The 20,533-nt window shown below is 53.6% G+C and overlaps 1 protein-coding gene across 9 annotated transcripts in view; it reads right to left on the minus strand.

Annotated features, from left to right (window-relative positions):
* RPTOR (regulatory associated protein of MTOR complex 1) overlaps positions 1-20,533 on the minus strand; it is a 241,590-nt gene that overhangs the window by 179,296 nt on the left and 41,761 nt on the right. For all 9 annotated transcript variants that reach the window (XM_032456628.1, XM_032456625.1, XM_032456621.1 and 6 more), the window contains one exon: positions 3,568-3,670. In XM_032456628.1, the coding sequence (XP_032312519.1) occupies positions 3,568-3,670 (103 nt within the window). The remainder of the gene's footprint in view (positions 1-3,567; positions 3,671-20,533) is intronic.

Raw genomic sequence — 20,533 nt, forward strand, 5'->3', positions numbered from 1 at the left:
CTCCCTCCACGCCCACCCGGCCCCCAGCTCTCACTCAGCTCCCGCCACAGCTGGTGACAATGCCGCCCTGGAACTCCTCTCGTGGTAGCACCCAGCCCTCCTCCCCCTCTGCCCGCTCCCTCAGGGCCTGGCTCCGCTCCTCGGCCTCTGACCCCTGCCCATCCTCAGCAGGCAACCCTCCGCCAATCCCTTCTCCAGCCAGAGACGTCTTCACAGCCATGTGCTGGAGACCGCTCTCCCCTGAGTGTTCCCGAAGGGCCTGACCTCACACAAAATGTCACCCCCTTACCTCCCACCAGCTGGCCCCCGACTCTCCATCTCGGTTACTGGTCTGTCATCCCCGCTGGGCTGGCCAAGCCTGAAACCTAAAGCACCTGCTGAAAATGCTGAAATTCCTTCCTGGACCTGGGCAAGGGGGGTGTCTGCTCCAGGACCAGGGGAAAGGAGGCAGCCCGGAGTGAACTGACCAGTCCCACCAGGGGCTGAGAGCCCGTACGGGGAAGGAAGGAAGGCATGTCCGTGGAGGCATGGCCCCCATGGGCTGCTGGAGCCCAGACAGCAAGGTGGCAGGGAGGACATGCTGGCTCATACCAGAGGATTCGTCAGCTTACAAACCACAATGGGGACAAAGGACACCGAGGTTCTCACTGTCGGGGAGGAGCTACAAAACGGGAAGTCCCTTCTGGGCTGGAGTGGGAGGCACGAGTGTAAGCGCAGGCCTCGCTGCACACAGGTAGTAATGAAACGCAGACGAGTGTGTGTGCACAGAAACACACACGTTACGCACACGTGCGTTCCCTGGCTCTGTCCAGTGAGAGAGGTGCCGGGAGCAACCGCACGCTGGACAGCCCCAAAGAGAACACCCAGAGCCAGCCCTCGGCTTCCACACGCCCTACGCCCCCAGAAGGACCTGGGCTCCTCAGGGGCTGCCGATCCCAGGAACGGGGCAGGGACAGCAAGACAGACAGAAGTGAGGATGCCCTCCAGGACGATGGACAAAAGGCGACCCAAGCCGGTGGGAGTGGGTTCCCAACAGCTGAATGGGAAACAGGCCTCATATAAAGAGAGATGACGGTAATTCTGGACTATACTCCACTGATCAGAATATAAAACACGGATATAAAGCTACAATATGAAATACGAAAAAGGACACCATGAGTTCAGGTGGAATACACTGAAAGTCTGACGAGGAAGGAAGTATTCACACAGTCAAGGCACCTCCTCCCTCGGAACGCTAACCACAAAGGGCGAGGGGGGCCCCCAGGAAGTGCAGGCAGCACCGCAGTCGCGTGGCGAGAGCAGTGCCGCCCGGCAACGCGCCGGCCGACAGCCACCTGCCACGAGGAGGCGGGTCTCCCGTGGCACTCCTGCCCATGGGGCCTTAATCCTGACTGTGATGGCCGCGTTGTTTCAACAGGAGAGAAACCTCCTTTGCAGGGATCGCACACTAAAGGGTTCGGGGGGTGGGGCACTGTTTCAGCAGCTTACTTTCCAATGAATCAGAAAAAAGGTCCTTAGTACTGTACTTACAACTTTTGAAAATTTTTTCCAAAATATAAATTAGAACACAGGCTGCTAGACCCACTGCAAACCTGCTGAATCGAATCCCTGAGAGTTTCTTCTTCCTGTACCACATTGTTAAAATCGCCATCACGGGGACCCACTTTTCAATAAACACCAAATGGAAAATGTTCAACTTAGAAAAGGCATGTGCCCTTTTGAACTCAAAATCCACTGAAATCATTACAAAGTAGGTTACATTCCTGAATTGCAGAAAATTGTTAAGAACACAATATTAAAAAATCGATTCATTTTCTGGATTTTTCACACCAAGGAAGGAAGGAATTCTTTTCATTCTCATTAACATTGTCCCATAAATACTGACCAAGGAGACGGTGAGAGGTGAGGGAGGGTTCTCTTGGTTTCTGTTCGGCGGGGAGGGCAGGAGGTGAAGGGCCCCCAGGGAATCTAATAACAAACAAGGCCCTGGGCCTGGAAGGTGCAGCTCTGCACTCAGACACCACCACCCACACAGCCCCGCCGGCTCCCGCCTCCCCAGGAGTCCACACTGGGAGCCAGGCTGAGAAGCCCTGTCTTAAAAAACCTAAATGCAAGAGCAGTGAAAGAGGGAGGAAACAGGAAACAACTGATTAAATTCAGCTTTCTCAGGGGATAAATGAAGTGGAAACAGTCAGTGGTGACTAACAAGAAGTCAGTGTCAGGCGGCAGTCACCGGAAGAAGGCGCAGGGCCAGGAGAGCCTCTAAGAAAGCCGGCCTCGGAGGCCGCAGTCTCGCTGGGCGTGGGGCGAGGGCCCGGCTGCGGCCGGCGGCTGTCACCCTAAGGCACCCCCAGCAGCTAGTCGGGTGAGTAAAGGGGGAGAAACAACGTATTCTCCGGTTCCGATTGGAATAATTTATAACTTCCACTATTCAAAGCAAAGAGAATTTCTGCTTTTGCTTAGGATGGCGAAATCAGGGAGAGGGCGTAGAGAGGGCATCGCCCCAACCCTACCAACAAGGGAAGCCTGACAATGAGCAACGGAGGCAAAGGCAGATCCACGCCACGAGGACTTCATTGGAAATCACACCAAACTTGAGGGAAGAAGTGACACACAATTCAGCACAAACTCTTCCATAAAACAGAGAAGGTGGGGCTAGCTCTCAGCTCATTTAATGAGGCCAGTGCTGTTCTGGGACCACAACCAAACACGCTGCAAGATAAGAAGACTACAGACCAGTATTCCTCGTAAACAGAGACGCAGAACTCCGTCACAGGCACGAGCACCCGAATCCACGGAACAGGTAAAGAAGAGACAACACAAGTGAGGCTTGTGCCAGAAAGTCAAGGTTGGCTCAGCGACCAAAGATCAGTCAATGTAATTTACCACATCAAGAGACTGAAAAAGAACACCAGGTGGTTACCTCCACGGATGCTGAGAAAGCATTTTAGAAGAGTCGACATTGACTCTTGACAGAAGCTCTCAGCCAGCTAAGAATAGAAGTGAACTTCTTACCTCGTAAAAGGCATCTTAAAAAGCTCCGGCTGATGTGGTACGTAGTGGTGAGGGCCAGATGCTTTCTCCCCAAGATTAGGAATGAGAAGGCTTCGAACAGCCCCCGGTCCAGCCGCCACTGCGCCGGGCGCTCCCGAGGACAGGAAGGACGGCGTCCAGGCCCAGAGCGCATCTCCTCCCGGGAAGAGCCAGGCAAGCCCTCCCCGTGCAGCCAAGGCCTGACGCGAGCGGCCCTCCGTCCTCCCAGCCCAAGTGCTTGGAGCTGCGGCCACGTGCCAGGTGCAGGACACGTTTAAAGAGCAGACGACGCAGCCCAGCACGCGTGGCCTTACTGACCTCCCCGAGACACTTGCTCCACTACAAGCCACAAGTGGGTGTGCCTAAAATAGCTCCCAGTTTGTCCCACAGCTGCAAAAGGAAAGGAAGTCTTCAGGTTCACACAGACCAGTGGCAGGCCCCCACTGGACGGGGACAGCGGAAAGTGAGCCCCCAGGCCCAGACCCCCACACGGTGGCCCCCAGGGCAGGCCGCAAGGGAGGGACCCACGCTTACCAATCCAGCATTCCAAACGCGCACAGGGGGTGGTCTTCACCACGTCGGGGGGGTCCACGCCGACGTTCAGGCACAAGACTAAGGCGACGCTGACCGTCTTCATCTGGGGGTGGGAGAGAAGAGACACGCACTTCAGTGTGGAACGCACGGGTGCAGCTGCAGGCGTTACAGCGTTCCCAGCCCGGCGAGGCCCTGCCTCCCCAGCCGGACCCTCACGCGCCCGGGACCTGTGCTGCCCCAGCAGCACGTCAGGAGTAACCCCCTTCCCAGGAGATGGGGTCTCAAAGGCAGGTATGGGGGCAGGGGACACATGGCAGGAGAGGCTTTTCTCGGGCTTCCTTGTGAGATGCTTCCAGAAATAGAATTTTTGATCAAAAGATATAAACATTTTTAGACACTTAATACATTCTGCCAAATTGCTCTGCAAAAACTCTGCACAGATTAACACTCTGACCAGTTCAATGCTATACTCATCACTTAAAATTGTTCATCATTCAATGAGAGAAAAGTTGTCATTCTGATTTAGTGTGCATTCTTCAGTGTTAATAAGGCTGAATGTTCTTTTTCAAACATTTGTATCTTTTATCGTTTGTGCCTTTTCTACTCGTGTTTATACACCACTTATTTACTGATGTTAGTGGCCTCTCCTCTCCACACATTGCAGATTGCATCCACATTACCCGACGTAAATACTTCCCTGGCCTGGGGTTTGCCATGGACTCCTTTCCTGTTAGTGACATCCAGAGTGCTGTGCCCGTCAGCTGACACACCTTCCTCCACACCTGCCCAGTCCCTGCTCCAGGGTCCCCTCCCAGCTGCTCAACTAAAAACCTGGACTCGTCCTTCATTCCTTCACTTGCTCAGCAGACGCTCACTCAGCACCGGCCAGGCAGCAAGTGCTCTTTGTAGACACAATCAGTAAGGCAAAGACCACAAACCTCTGCAGGGAGCAGGGGTATCACTTCAACAGGCTGGTGGGGGGTAAGACGTCTCCCCTCCACCTGCTTCCCCTATGACCCCCTGCTCCTGATTCTGTCCACCTCACTACCCCCGGCTCCAGGCCACCAGCATGCCTGACCTGTGCTAGTCGCCCTCCGGGACCCCCGCCTCCCCCAGGCCAGGCTGTTAGACACATCAGTGCACCGTTTTCAATCATTCCCTGCACCCTTCAGAATTCATGTCTGGCCCCCTGGACACACTATTAAAGCCCTGCAGTGTTGCAGAAAAGCGTGTTACAGCACAGTTGTGAGACCAAGCAGCACTCAGAGAGTTAAGAACTCAGGTTTACTACACCAGCAAGCCCAAAAAAGTTAACACTCCAAGCTCTGGACCCTGTCTGTAGGTTTACACAGGCTTTTATAGGCTGCCAGTTTACACTTTGCAACATCATATGCAAATAAGGTGTAACAAAAGTTGACTAATTAGGAACAGGCTTTGTAGAAATGGACCAATCAGGAGTGAGGGAAATGGACCCATCAGGAGTGAAAGAAATAACCAATCAGGAGTGAGGGAAATGGACCAATCAGGAGTGAGAGAAATTACCAATCAGGAGTGAGCTTCATGCAAATGAAGCACTACAAATGGACCAATCAGGAGTTAGCTCAGAGAACCAATAGAATTTTAGGGGTAAGTTCCACTTGCCTAGAAGTAAGCCGTTTCCCAGGCAAAAAGTGAGATAAAGCCGCTGGGCCAGATGGTGCCGGCAGGAGAGTAGTGGCTGTGCCTCGGGGTCCTGCTGGTCTTTTTTATGGGGCCTCCCACCTCAATAGCTCCAACCCCGGCCTACGCCCCACGGCCGTCAGGTCTTACCTCGGTCCTGCAAGACCCCTGGGCCTTTGGACGCCTAGGCCTCTGCCTGGGGGCTCCTCGCCAGCCCCACAGGGAGGCCCCCGGGCCCGGTCAGAGCAGAGCCCGTGGCCCCCTGTCTTCCTCCGGCAGAGCCCGGGCCAGCCCTGCCCAGAGCAGCCCGGCTGCCCGGAGAGTGAACACAGGAGTTTCCTCGAGAGCGTTCACTGGTTTTACATTGAACCCTTTTAACCCCACTGGATGTGACTTTGGTACATGGTGCAAGATGAGGATTGTTTTTTTCTCAAAAATCTATGCAATGGTGCCAATTCCCCCTGTTAAATAATCTCCCCAAATCACAGGCTTGGGGTGACTCCCTTAGCATACAGGCCCCCCTAGACCAGATTCTAGCTCTGGGTCACACAGCCAACTGATTAACATAATTTATCTTCACAGTTTTCACAACACTTGGGAGAGCCTAGTTTTCTTCCTTACAATCTTTTCTAACTTTTACTTGGCTGTATTTATATTCATCTATGTTTTCCCAAACTAATTGTTATTCAATTTCTTAATCCCATAGGAATCGTGATTAAAGGTTTAATCAAACTGCCTAGTGATAACACTGAGTATTTTAAATTGTCTTCTTTGATCCAGTAATTCCACACGTGAGAACCTGTCACAGGAAATACAAAATATAATAAGGGAGAACTTTCTAGGTGTAAAGACTTTCTTTTTTTAATTAATTAATTAATTAAGGTTTTGGTGGGGGGAGGTAATTAGGTTTATTTATTTATTTTTAAAGGAGGTGCTGGGGGTTGAACCCAGGGCCTTGAGCACACTAAGCATGTGCTCTACCACTGAGCTGTACCCTCCCCCCGGTGTAAAGATTTTCTTTACAGCTTTTCTTATCCTAGAAAACAAGTCAGAAAGACCTAAATTTTAAGCAAATAAAGGAATTTAGTTTAAGCACATCATTATATACTCTGAATAGAATGACGCTTAAGTTTAATTCTTAAAATGTTAAATGAATAAAAGTGGATTCAAGACACACAAAAAATTACATTAAGCATATAAACTAAACTTGGCAAGACGTGACCGCCTTACGATGGTCTGCTCTTCCGTGTGGGAACACGGCGTGCTTCACTGCCTATTCAAATGTTCTTTTAACTTCTCTCAGCAATGTTTTTCCAGTTTTCTTCGCCAAGAAGGCTTGTTCGCTTCTTTGAAGATTGTTCCTGGGTAGCTTGTGAATATCTGGGGGTAATCCGCTGCTATACGTGTATCTTGCCCGGAGCAATTTCTTACTGATACTTGCTGATACATCACAATAATGCTTAGTCACTTCACTAAATCTTAATTAAACATAACTGGCTTTAGGTGACTCCCTTCAGATTTTGTCAGTGTAAAAATACGCTGTCTGTGAATAATGATGAGTCTACCTCATTCTTTCCAACAGATCATTCCTCTTTTTCTCTTTTAGGTCCCACAGCGTTGCCCAGATCCCCCCAAATCACATTACTAACAATTACAAAATGATGATAGTGGTGATCTTTGCACCTGGTTTTAATAAAACTGTCATAAATGTCTCATCATTAAAAGTGATGATGGTTACTGATGTGACATACGATAGTCTTTATTACATCAAGAAAACAGTCTTCTGTTCACAACAGAACTGAAACTTGTACAAGGGAAAGAAAAGCGTTTTTGTCTCTCCTCTCCCAACACTTAAAAAAAAGCCATTTATTTATAATAATTTCACTTTTTAAGGGAACTGCACCCCTGCCTCCAAAGACATACTGAAGAGAGGAACACAGGCCAGAATCTTCTCATTCTGAACCGTAAGACACAAATGGTCCCTTGGCCGAATGTCGGGGGAAGGGCTGAAAAATCAATCAGACAGTAACAAAAGTTTTAGTTGTTAGTCATTTTCCAACATTTAACTGGTCAGTATCAATAATCCCATACAGCTGATTATTTTATAGCAAACTCAGTCTGAGGCTAAGCTGCCTAAAATTAAGTTTCTGGAGAGACCTGCGTGGTCTTCCTTCAGCCATGGTGAACAGCTACTAACGCCCTCACCAGTTTTAAATCAAGGGCATTTCCCCCGTGCTCTGTAACGGGGACTTTGAGGTCTCCACACCGCCTAGATTCCAACCCTGGGGCGAGTTCCAGGTCGCCTTCCTCAGCCCTCCCGCCGGCCACTCTGGGTGGACGGAGGCTTCCGCGGGGGAAGTGTCCTGTGTGATCGGGGTCTCTGCTGACCGTCCGCTGCGCCACAGAGCCTAGTCTGTCCTCGACCTGCGACGAGAACCCACTCCTGATCGCTGTGTTCCTTTCAGACGTCCGTCACCGGGGGGTGGGCCCCAAGGGGGCAGAGGAAGGGGGAGCCGCGGGCCCTGGGCTGCCGGGCCCTCGGGCACCCCCACGCCGCCCCTCCTCGCACCTCCAGGCAGCACAGCCCGACGGCTCCTGGGCTGAAGGGCCCGCACTCCGAGGGCTCACCCCCGCCTGGCCGGCGCCGGGCGGCGACTCCTCCGCCGCGAACCAGACCAGGTGGTGGTGCCGCCCCCTAGGGAGGCCCTCAGGGAGCTGGGATTTGCGTGCGGGCGCCAGGGCGGAACCGGGGGTCTGCTTTTCCTCCTCGTCTCCGTGGGGCCAGGGAGGCAGGGTGGGGGGGCATTCCAGTGGTCTCCGACCCTAACCCTCGTCCTCCTGCCCGGGCCGACGCTCTAGACAAACTGCACCCCACCTCTACAACTGCAGGTGAGGAACTTAAATCAGGCAACGCTCAGGCAAATCAGCGGTCTCTGATGTAATCATAAGCATCGTGATCTCCGAGGCCCGAGGCCTTAGACAGAAACACTCCCGAAGCACCAGCTCGGCTCGAGTCCCGCCGGGCGGCACCGCCCGCCCCGGCGCAGCCTCCGTCACCCCAGACGGCACCCGCAGACGGCACTGCCCGCAGCACCTCGGCGGCGGCGGCGGCCTGGAGGGCGGGGCGCCGGGGCGCCGGGCCCTGGGAGGGGAAGGCCGAGTGTGCTGCGCTCCGCCGCCGCCGCCGCCGCCGCCGATGAGGATGTGAAGGGAGCTCATCTGACTCTTCCCGCTTATGCCACACCCCGGGGCCAGCTCGCCGCCCTGTCCCTTTTTAAAAAAGCAAGAGGGAGAGTCTCAAGAATATACTGAACTACAAGCGTGGATCTGGCCTAACACCTAGCTACCAGCTTAATTCCACGGCTGGGCAAAAGATATTACCAGTAAGTGTCCTTAAGCCAATCAAATGTATGGGCCCCCCTGCAAATTTTAATGGCGTTGGCGAGTTTTTAATTCTTAGCTATACCCTAAAGTGTCTTTTTGGTATTGTATTTTCATTTCTATGGTAACCTTATTACAAAAATTCTACATTCGTGGTTTTTAATAATATAGTTACAGCACTAAGAAAATAGAAGGGCTGAGGGAGGGTGCAGCTCAGTGGTGGAGTGTGTGCTCAGCATGCACGAGGTGTTGGGTTCAATTCCCCAGTACCTCCACTTAAAAAAAAAAATAAACAAAAAGAAAAAATGTAAGGGCTATCAAATTTAGTGTACCAAAAGTTGCATAAAAGTACATAAAATAACCATTTTGGACTTTAAAACATTTCTTCTCCAATGCGACATGATCGAAAGTGACAGTTCCATCCCTAAGGTTAATTCTGAATTTGAAGAGACTCATCCTGAGAAGGTCTGAAACACCAGGTGGCCACTGAGAACGTGTGGCCGTGGACACGTCAGCTAGCTCCAGCATCTCCTGAACAATTAATCCACTCACCCAAAGATGATGCAGATGACGTCTCAGACCCCGAGGTCTGTCTGGTCCTTAGAGTTCTGACTCCAGGACCGATCTCTCTGGCCACACTGGAAACTCCCCTAAAGGCACGGAGCAGGCTGCCTTGTGCTTCTGAGCCCAACCCAGAGGTCTCAACTGCACCTTGGCTACGAGGTGGGAGAGGCTGAGGGCAGCGGGGAAGTGAGGGCCCGACGCTGCTCTAACAGCCTGGGCAGCTTCCCGTACAATCCTCTGGTGCCAAATGTGCTGTGAAATTCAGGATTTTTCAGACTTTCTGAAGGACAATATGGTACATACCCCATACCTCGTATAACACACAGGGAAGGGTCTGGAGTAACAGTCTATTCAAAACCATCAAAATCTCCCCCGTGACGTGCACAGATGTCCACTATCAGCAGCCTCACACCAGGTCACATCCAGCTTTGCCACCAAATGAGCTGTGAGAATACTTCCAGAGTTTGGAGCTTCTGGATTTTGGAACTGCAGATTCACCACCCCTGCTTGAGAGCCTCTGTGTACGGCTTGTCACCCTGCTGCTTAAAAATACATTAATGCCTCTCACCAAAGAATTCAAAACAAAATCACAGAGAAGTCCTTTCTCGGCTTCTTCCTCCTTAATTGATCTGATAAACCATCTATTTTTTAAAAGACACAGCGGATCGAACCTGAGTGTAATTCACAGGCCGCCGCGCAGTGACACCCAGGCTGCTCTGCAGAATGAAGAGTTAGCAGGTTAAATGGCCAATCACTGCTCTCTGCTCCCCGGACTGAGTCTGACTCACTCCTACTGCTTCCAGTGTGAACCACCGAGCGTGATGGAAAAGAAACAGGAAGCAAGACCAGCCCTGCCATCCATGCCACAGCACTCACAACTCCCCCCGTCTGAGGCAAAGCCACCCAATTCCCAGCAGTGCTCATTAAGATTCAGAGCATCAAGCAAAAACTTTGAGCAGACCCGAAGCTACACAAATGCATAATTTATGAAGAAAGTCAGAAACTAGAACATACAGCAAACAGAGTAGCTACGCCACAGGAGGCGTGGGGGAATCGAGTTGTGGAAGAAAAGGAAAACCCGGTTTGCCTATAACCCCCCTCCCAGGGACGGCTGGGAAGACGAGAACAACAAACCTCGCAAGAAGCACATCAAACAGATTTTTTGCAACCAGACCCTTAAACAAAACAGGCCCTTCCCGGCCGGGCCTGCGGGCGCGGCCGCCGCTGGTTTCAGTGGGACTGGGAAGGTGTGAACGCCGTGTGTGACCCTGAGCCACAGGCCTAGTTCGGGTTTAAGCACTCTTTTTTGAGGCCAAATTCTGTCTATATTTCCCTGATTTTGAATCTACCTCTGCTCCCATAAAACAGTGTAATAAAAAGCAAAGACACAAGAGGCAACCTTTCAACATCAAAAATGAGAAAGTCTCGTCCGGGACTACTGGCTCAGACGTGCGCAGGGCCCCCCTTCCCACCCCACCCACACGCTCGGGACCAAGGCCACAGGCCCTCGGGAAACACAGGTTTCTAAAAATCAAATTAAAGAACTGCATACAAAATAGAGATCACAACTGCTTTAAACAAACGAAAGAAATCTCTTCTTAAAGGAATCCCATACTGAACATTTCTGTGGCTCCTTCATTAAACAGGAGTCCCCCCGGTGCCACCTTCGCAAACCTGGGCATCTGTGACGGGGTTCGAACGCGACACATACACCCGCGGTCTGAGGAGCCAGTCCACTTGCACTGATGAGCTGAGTGAGGGACAAAAATTACTTCCTTGCCTTTTCTTGTAGCACCTTATGAGGTGAAATTTAAATGTATATGTAACGGGCACATGAAACGATGCTCAACATCGCTAATTATCAGAGAAATGCAAAATAAAACTACAATGAGGTATCAACTCACACCGGTCAGAATGGTCATCATTAAAAAGTCTACAAATAATAAATGCTGGCGAGGCTGTGGGGGAAAAGGAGCTCTCTTACACTGCTGGTGGGAATGCAAACTGGTGCAGCCCCTATGGAGGACAGTATGGAGGTTCCCTAAAAAACTAAAAGTAGAGTTACCATGTGATCCAATAATCCTACTCCTGGGCATATACCAAGAGGGAACTCTTAATTTGAAAAGACACCTGCACCCCAGTGTTCACAGCAGCACTATTTACAACAGCCAAGACATGGAAACAACCTAAGTGTCCATCTACAGATGACTGGATAAAGAAGATGTGGTATATTTATACAACGGAATACTATTCAGCCATAAAAAAAGAACGAAATAATGCCATTTGCAGCAACATGGATGGGCATAGAGATGATCATACTAAGTGAAGTAAAAAAAGAGAAAGACAAATATCATACATCACTTACACATGGAATCTAAAATATAATACATGTGAACTTATTTGTAAAACAGAAACACTCACAGACATAGAAAACAAACTTATGATTACCAAAGGGGAAAGGGGGAGGAGGGGTAAATTAGTAGTTTGAGATTAGCAGATACAAACTACTATATACAAAATAGATAAACAACAAGGTCTTACTATACAGCACAGGGAACTATATTCAATAGCTTGTAATACCTACAATGAAAAAAGATTATATATGTGTGTGTAAGTATATCTATACACATACCTACACACAACCGAATCCCTCTTCTGTACACCAGAAACTAACACAACACTGTAAATCAACTATACTTCCATTTTTTTAAAGTATGAAACTAAAAGTACTTGTTTGTCACAGAGGTATAAATAATATGAAGAAGATACATACACTTGCAAATTAACTCTACAGAATTCAACAATGTGCAGCCTAAACCCGTCAACCCTTCTGTTGAAGCCTGAGATCTGAGTGGAGGGGCGGTTGAGGGCACAGGTCAAAGAGCGCTATCTGTCACGAGCAGGAACATCGCACCACCCTTCCCGCGCGTTCCAGGTCACACAACAGTTGGTCAGCAGGCAAAGTCTGCAGTGTGCGCCCCGTATCTCAGTAGGGCTGTTGGAAAAGACGTCTTTTCAAAGGATGTTCCATGGTTTGGGACACCCTCAACAGAGCCTGAGGGCAGAGGGGGGCCCATCCGGGTCCTAATTACGAGTCCTAGTGTGCAAATGCACACACGCAGAGGTCACGGGTCCCAGGTGGCCATCACCTCCGGGGAACGGAGAAAATGGGCGGTCCCTCTTTGTAGCTGGCCCTTCTGTGAGTGTATTTTCAAATTTTCAACCGTGAACACACATTACTTCTCTAAGCAGAGGGAAACATTATAAAAATGACCGCATCCCACCAGTCAAGGATTTTCACACGTGTGCGTGTGTGTGCATATAATTGTTATTATATCCTGAAGGTACACAGAGGAGCTCGTTGGGCTGGCTGAAGCTTACACTATTATCCAAGACGACGAGCAGGCCAGGGGCCGGGCCGGGGTGAGGAACCCAGGGCAGCGATTCCCCACAAGCCCACGGGGACAGCGTGTTCTCACCCCCTCCTGAGAGCTCTGCTAACCCAACTGCATGTGGGCTGACGACCAACAAACACCTGGTCTTGGCAGAGCAGGTGCAGCAAAGGGCTCTGTCTAAGCGCCTCCCTCCTTCCCGGGTTAGAACACAAGGCCAAGCCCACAGCTAAAACTGCTTTTGTGGGAACAACGAGATTTTCTGATTCAATAAACAGATTGATTTCAAGGTTGTTTAGAGCTTCCCGTTATTTCATAAAACACCGACGCCGCCTTACCACTCCTAATGTAAACTACAATTAGCAGCGGGGGGCTGACTCACTCATTCAGGACTAATCGTTCTTCCACCCTATTATCCAGCAATATGTCACCCATGGTGCAGACCTCATAAAAACAAATCTCAAAACAAACCAAAGTACACAGAGCTCCCACACCAGCTCAAGAACTACACCCGAGTGGCTGGAACACCTTGATAGCGGGCATCTTTGCACGCAGAAGCCGGAGGCTGCTACACGGGGCTGTTCTGCTCCCACGCAGCCTCCTGGCTGGGCCAACGTTATTGTGAAGCTGCTCTCAAAGGCCCCACCGCTCCCCGCGGACTGACAACAGCACCGCAGCCCGGAGCTGGCGCTCGGGCCCCTGCGTCGTCGAGGCAGACGCGTGTTCCCAGGGAGACCAAGTCGTGACGATGGCTAACATTCCCCGGGGAAGGCAGAGCCTGGAGGAAGCCAGGCAGCTGCTACAGGGAGACAAGGAGGCTGGCACCAGGTGTGGGGAGAGCAGGAGAGAAAGAAACCCCTATTTCAAGGAGAACTGGGGCCGGCATGTGCCGCTGGGGATATCGGAGAAGAAAGGTCCTGAGTGGCTGAAACTCCGCCCCCACGGGGAAAGCCACAGGTGCCTGCCGTCTGTCCCCTCTCCTGCACATATGATAGCCTCCCATGCGGTGGCCCCACCTTCTCAAGGCAGAAAATAAACACGACTGTGTCTCAGACTCGCTTGCAGCTGAGGGGTCGGTGTGCGGCCTGGGCGAGACACACTCACCCGAGAACTGGGTCCTCAGCCCAGCAATGCCGGGCCCCACAGGGGTCATCCCCGTGTCCCGGCTGTTCAGCAGCCACAGAAGCCCCTTGAGGTCTTTACAACCTCAGGGTCCAGCCTGGGTCCTCCTGGAGATCCTGCAACGCGGTCCTTTTCTGCTGAACCTCCGGGCGTGGGCTCCGACACCTGTAATGTAACACCCCGCGGGCCTGCCGTCGGCCCGCTCGTGGGGCACTCCTGAACCTCCCCACCTCCGACCTGCCATCCAGAAGTAACAGAGCTGCCGGCACCAGCTTCCGTCTAGATGACCGTGAGCTCAGGCGTACTTTTGGTGCCTTCAGACTGAGTGTGTCCGGGCTCGGGAAGATTCCTGACGGTGACGGTCCAGGGGCGACCCAGCTCTGGCCTCTCGTTTCCTCCTCCCCTCCGCAGACTCGGCCAGCTGGGCCGTGTGAGACTGGGGGCAGAGGGGCCGCCTGCTGGGGTAATCGCACCTTGGGAAAACCTTTGTGTGTCTTCCACCCCCTGATTTGCCGTTGGCTGAGCTGGAGTAACGCATAGAATGCCCAGAGTTAAATCCAGTGATGATTTTGGCCTCTGAATGTTTTCTCCCCCGGAGAGCCTTAGGGGACGTCGGCGGCGGCTGGGGCTGGACCCGAGGAGGAGCGGTTCCCAGCCTCACTGCACTCCGAGCGGCCACGGGGGCCAGAGACGATAGCAGTGACCACGACCTTTGGAGTCGAACAGGCCCAGGATCCAGGGGTCAGTTCCTAGCCTTGCCTCTCACCAGCCACTCTGAGTCCCAGGCTCTGCTCCTCACCACCGCCACCTACTGCACACGGCTGTTGGGGGACCACGAGGAAAGGTGTGGGCCGGAGGTTAAAACAAGCACATCGGTGTACAGACAGCAAGGCAAATGACGGCCCCAGGCCTTCCACGTACAGGTGCGGGAAGAGCCAAGAATATCCCGTTAGGTGAAAGAAGGACATCGCAGAGCAATGTGTACAAACGCAACTTCTGCCGAAGAGAAGGAGGGACATGCAAGTGTGTGTTCCACCTGCTAGAGGGACGCGCCAGAGACTGGAGAGCCTCGTGCATGACAGAGCGGAGGGAGGGGGCACTGGAGGGTCCTCTCAGTTCACCTCTCCGTGGCATCTGGGTTTCTGAACACATGGATGTATGTCACCTATTAAAAATGTGTAGAAAGGTAAACTGACAGAATCACCTATCATTCTCAAAGTCAAAGGAATTGAGTGACCACAGTTAAAAATCTTAAATACAAATACATCCTTTCTACCATTGAAAACTTCAGCAATTTACCATCAGCCAAACTGCATCATTTTGTCACAATAAATTGATTGTGTTCATTTGGATTTTATTGGTTTTACAGTTGGATTTATATTTCATTTCTATGTTGGTTTTGGATCAAAAACTATATAAAATTCCTTAACCATAAAGAATTCATATGTAGCATTCGTTTTTACATATCTCAGCAGCATTATAATAAAAATTCTATTTTCCTATTGTGAACGAGGATTTAATCAATTTTTTTAAAAACATGGATGGAGGGCACTCAGACATGTGGCGCACAGACATGCAGCAAGCAGCCACCCGATGAGGCCTGAGCGTCCCAACAACTGACACCCGCCCGGCTCTGCAGCCCGGGGGTCTGTGCCGCGCCACCTGCCTGGTCAGACGGTGAGCCTCCAACCTGAGCAGCCCCCGCCAGTCATCCAGAGCAGTGCTTCACTCCGAGAAGGGCCCTGCTGATTGCACAGGGAGGTGTGCAAGGCAACCCTCCCCCCTCACAGGCCTCCACGTGAGTGAGCAAATGGATGCAGACAGATGCTCCATTTATCTACTGATAAATAGCTACTGAGACATATGGACACACTGTGAGTGAATGAGGGGATGGGTGTACAGAGAAACAGACGAATGAGCAGGTGAGCAGCACAGACGGCTGGCTGGACGATGGACGGATGGACGGATCCAAACAGAAGCCTGAGACTTGCCTCAGGCAACCAGTCCCACAGTCTCATCACCAAAACAAAGTGAGCACAACAGGACGACTCCCCAAATCCAAATTAATCAACAGCCTCCACAAAGGCAAGACGGGGGCGGAGACGTCGCTCACCAAGAAAACCGCCACACACCTGCACGTATTTCTGAAGACCGCGCCAACACTTTTTCCGCGGCTAAGGAAGCCACTTCCTTAAAGATCTGGGAGTAGGAGCCATCATAGACAACAGCAGCTCGGTGCCCGACCCCCCGCCGCCCCGCAGCCCCGGAGCTGCGCACAGCTGCTCGCACTTCCAAACCAGGACGACAGAGGACGAACAGAGCCAGCGTGACGCCGGTTCCTGGGCGGCACACCCATGTCCTTCTGACGCGGCCCCGGCTCGTTCTGGGGCTGGCCCAGCGCCGTGGACCCAGGGCCTGAGACGGGGCGGGCCCTCCTGGTGGCCGGCGGGAGGGATAGGTCTGCGAGGCCTACGTGTGTCGGGCTGCATGGGAGCTCTGCGGACCTAACTCCGCCTCCAAACACAGGTAAATTCCACCACCACTGTTTCAGCTTCTGAAACCGCAGCTCGGGAAGAGAACGCCCTGGGACCCAGCCAGGATTCAACCCCCTTCCATCTACTTCGCAGCCGGCGTGTCCGTCACTAGACGAGAGGCGTAGGCCTCCCCTCCCTGGCCCCACACAGCCTCCCTGTCCCGTGAGCCCTCAAAGGGCGCACGCACCGCACGGAAGGACCTGCCGCGTCCTCCAGCCCAAACCAGCCTCACCGAGCCTGAGGCTGGGAGGCAGTTTACAACTCGTCCGCTCTGTCTTCACCGCCTCCCCACTTTTTATTAACTCCACAAACTGAAACCTGAGAGGCTGCATAACTTTCATCACGAAACTATTATTTAGTAGAAGAGTAAGACCAAATCTCAAGCTTTCAGTAATTTCACTGCAAAACGCTGAGTTAAAAGCATCCAGTCTCTCTTTCCTCTTTGCCTGGCTGAAAACTTCACCTGGAGGTTTAGCAAAGCTGGCCCTTATGCCCCGGCCCCACGGCCCCCCGGGAGTGCTGGTGGACAGCGGGGCACACCCCAAGACCAGGAGTCTATAAGCCCTTATTTCACCGCGTTTCATTCAAATCCGTACAAAAAAAAGCCCCCTACAGTAATGTTGTTCTCAGACCCCGGAACTAGCGGCGCAGCCCTGACCCAGGGGATGGCGGGGACTGGAGCGATGGTGGCAGCCCAGCCCCGCCCGCAGTGGCTGCGGGCAGGTGCTCCCTGTGCACAGAGAAACCCTGAGCGCGCGGCCAGCCCACAGACCCCACCTTCCAGGCCACGGGGCCGCGCCACGGCTACCCTGCTCCTGCAGCAGCCCCCACTGCTCTGCCCTCAAAAGACCAGCTCATTCCTTCAGCCAATGATTATCCCTAAATTGACAAAGAGGGAGGAAATTATTTTTACCACTTTGTAATGCAAACACCCTGCACAGGCCCGCGTGGTAACAGCCGGATGCCGTTCTCACAAAAGCCACTCCGCCCTCCTTTGGTACCAGCGTAGCTCAGGAGCTCAGGAACCTTCAGTTTCTGTCCAGTGCTTAACACGAAGCTCTACAAAACTAAGTCCTTCCTTCCCGCGCCGCTTCCTGCGACCTCCCTCGTGTGGCTAAGCTGTATTACGGTTCAGTCTTCAGCTGAAACGGGCTTCGCGCTGGACACTCGTTTTCCTTACGGGAGCTGGGAACTTCGGCACCTGCCGAGCAGAGGCTGCCCGCGTGACCAGCCCCCATCAACACCCTTGGCACTGAGTTTCTACAGAAAGTCCCTGGTCATCAGCATTCCACAAGTGTGGTCCCAGCTCGCTCCTGGGGAACTTGGGCGTGTTCTGTGCGGCTCCGGCAGAGGCGCCCTGGAGCCTGTGCCTGGTTTCCCGCAGCCTCAGCCCGCGCACCTGCTCCTTGCACAGGCTTTCCTGCCTCCTTCCACTGTGATGGTCACAGCCACGAGGACCACATGCCAAGTCCTGGGAGGCTTCGGAGGGCTCAGCGCAGGGGTGTCCTGGGGACAGGGACGCAGACCAGACAGCAACCGCGTCTCTCCCCACCCCCCTCGCCCTTCAGAGGGCCCACCAGCAATCACGGGCGGCACTGGGTGGGTCGGGATGCACCTCCCCCAGGCTCCTAAACTTATCGCTTCTTAGTACTTGATTACAAATTAGCCCTTTGGCCGATCTTAAGCGCTCAGAAAAACAATCATTTACGCCAAATCCCCCTCATCCTGAGCTTTCGATGCTTTCACGGTTTCTTGATAGATTTCTCTTGGTGTGGAAACAGGATGAGATTTAGAATCATTTTCAATTTACTTAATAAAGTCCACGGCTTGCATTGCCTGGATGAAAGTGAGATTCTTCTCACTGATGGAGATGCTTTTCATGACGAAAATAAACGGCATGGTGAGCTGAGCAGACAGCGGCTCCACCGCGCACGGAGGAAAACCCCCAAGACACACGCACGTGGGAAGGCGCGAGGTGCGAAGCACCCCGCCTGCGACGACCATCATGCGGAGCGACCCAGGAAGCACAGGGGCCGCCCTGCTGGCGGCAAACCTGCGGAGTACGCCAGAGGGTGGGAGGAGAACTGGAATGCGTGTGGTAAAAACCTCCCGCCCGCCTGCGGGCCACGGCCCCGGCTCTAACGTGGGGTGCTTGCTGGGGTGGGGGGGCTCCACGGCCCGGGGCTTCGCGGCACCCACGCCCTCAGTGCTGACCCTCCTGGCGGGGATTCAGAAAGGGGCCGAGGGACAGCCTGTCTCTGCTCCAGGACGTCTGGGCCCTCGGCTGGCAGCGTGCAAAAGCCGGCAATGACTCACCCTGGAACCACCTGGAAGCTGCTTCTCTCACGCATCTGGCAGTTGATGCGGGTGGGACCCCAGCTCTGCAGCCCTGGGACACCAAAGCGCAGCCTCCCCTTGTGGCCTCCCACGCGGGGCTGCTCCGGGCTTCCTTGTGGCTCGGTGGCTCGGTTCCCAGCACGGGCGCCCAGGGAGAACCAGGCAGAGGCAGTGTTGTCTTTAGCCCCCAAGGCACAGGGCATCCTTTCTACCATGGTCACGGGTGGCCCAGACCCACGAGGATGGAAAAGGGACGCGGCCTCTCAGGGGAAGAAGTGTCACCGTGTGGGAGGGGCAGGCTGTGTGGTCCCCAGTCTGTGGTCCCCCTGGCCGCAGTTCACATCCACCCACGTGCAAGTGCACCTGGCACCTCTCCAAGGCCCCGGGCCCCGGGGATAGCCCCCGCCGCTTGACGACCAGATCTCGTCACCAAGATCACGTCCCGGGGTGGATGGGGCTCCTCACAGGACCCCTCTGGTCCAAAGGCCTGGGCACTAAAGACACATACATGGGGTGCACGGCGCACACACGACACATACACAAGGTGCACACTCTGCACACGCACTACATGCACGCATGGCGCACACACGGTGCACGCACGACACACACGCACGCACGACACACACGCACGCGTGGCGGGTGGCGCAGGAGAGCAGGGGCACCTGAGCCCGGCGCCTGCTTGGGGCTCTGGCTGACTGCGGGGGTTGTGCTCTGGGGTGCATGGCACCGCCCTCTCAGATACACGCCCGCCGCCAGCAGGCCCCTGTGGGGCCCCCGTCCTCTGCTGTAGCTGCTCTGACTGCCCAGATCTGACTGTCTCGTGCATGCGTCCTAAGACTCTCAGATGCTAAGAACCTTCACCAGACAGGAGACATGAACTACCTGGTAACAATGTAGCCCCAGTCCTTCCGGCTCCTAAGGACTGATCACCCGCACTCCAATTCCCAGAAAAAGCAGCTCCCGTTTGCAGCTGGGTAGTTTTCTCAGCCTGCTGTCTGCCTGTAGACGTTCAGGGGCCCAAAGGTCTTTTTTCATTTTGCTCTGTTGCTTGCAGTCCAAGCAGATACATAATCTCTTTACAAACTCTGTGGGGTTTGTGTATCAACAGATAATCCACTCCACCAGACAAAGCCACACCCATGAAGAGCCCTTTGTCCCCACCTCCCGGTCCGGGCTCCCTGTCCTTCCGACTCTCAGAGGCCGGCATCCGAGGGAAGGACCGTGGGGGAGGCCCCACCACGGCCCAGATTTGAGGCCTCAGCGAAGGCTCCCACACATCAGCCCAGAGGTGCCACCTGCCTGGGGCCGTCTGTTCAGGTGAGGCCCCTTGCCCTGGAGACGAGGCTGAGAGCGAGACAGTTGATTTCTGACCCCGGCGGATCCTGCCACTGTCCTGCAAGGCTTCAGCTCATCTGCTCCTCCCCAGTGCTGCCACAGGCCCCGAGCAGAGGCCAGGTGGCTCTTGGGATATTCTGCCTGGAAATCTCCTGGACTAGACTAGATGGCTGGTTCCAGCAAACACGTTCTGTGCGATTTGCTCTTTGCCACGACTGCCACCCCAAACGTGCTGCCACCCATCGCGAGGAGCCCTATCCCTCTAGTTCGCAACGCCCACGCCCTCCACAGGCAGGGGCCCCATCCGGCCAGGCCCGTGCGCTCACCTTCTGTCCATCCAGGCAGGAGGGGCAGACACCCCTCGCCCCGGCCCTGAACGCTTCCGCGAGGCCCTCAGACTGGCCCTCTACCTGTCCCAAAGCCAAGGCCGAAGGCTTTAGGGTTTTATTATGGCAACAGCTGTTTCCAGCTTCCAAAATGTGTTCACGTCACCCACTGCTGTTCATCGCCCTTACCCATCATCACGGGATTGTGCACAAACCCCGTGGGATGAGAGCTCGGAAGGGCCCTGCGGCGCCGCCTGGCCCCTCTCGGAAGGGGCTGAGCTGCTAAAACCCCGCAACCTTCGTCCTCTGGTAAGGG

The sequence above is a fragment of the Camelus ferus genome, chromosome 16 (assembly GCF_009834535.1).
Source record: "Camelus ferus isolate YT-003-E chromosome 16, BCGSAC_Cfer_1.0, whole genome shotgun sequence".
Taxonomy (NCBI): Eukaryota; Metazoa; Chordata; class Mammalia; order Artiodactyla; family Camelidae; genus Camelus; species Camelus ferus.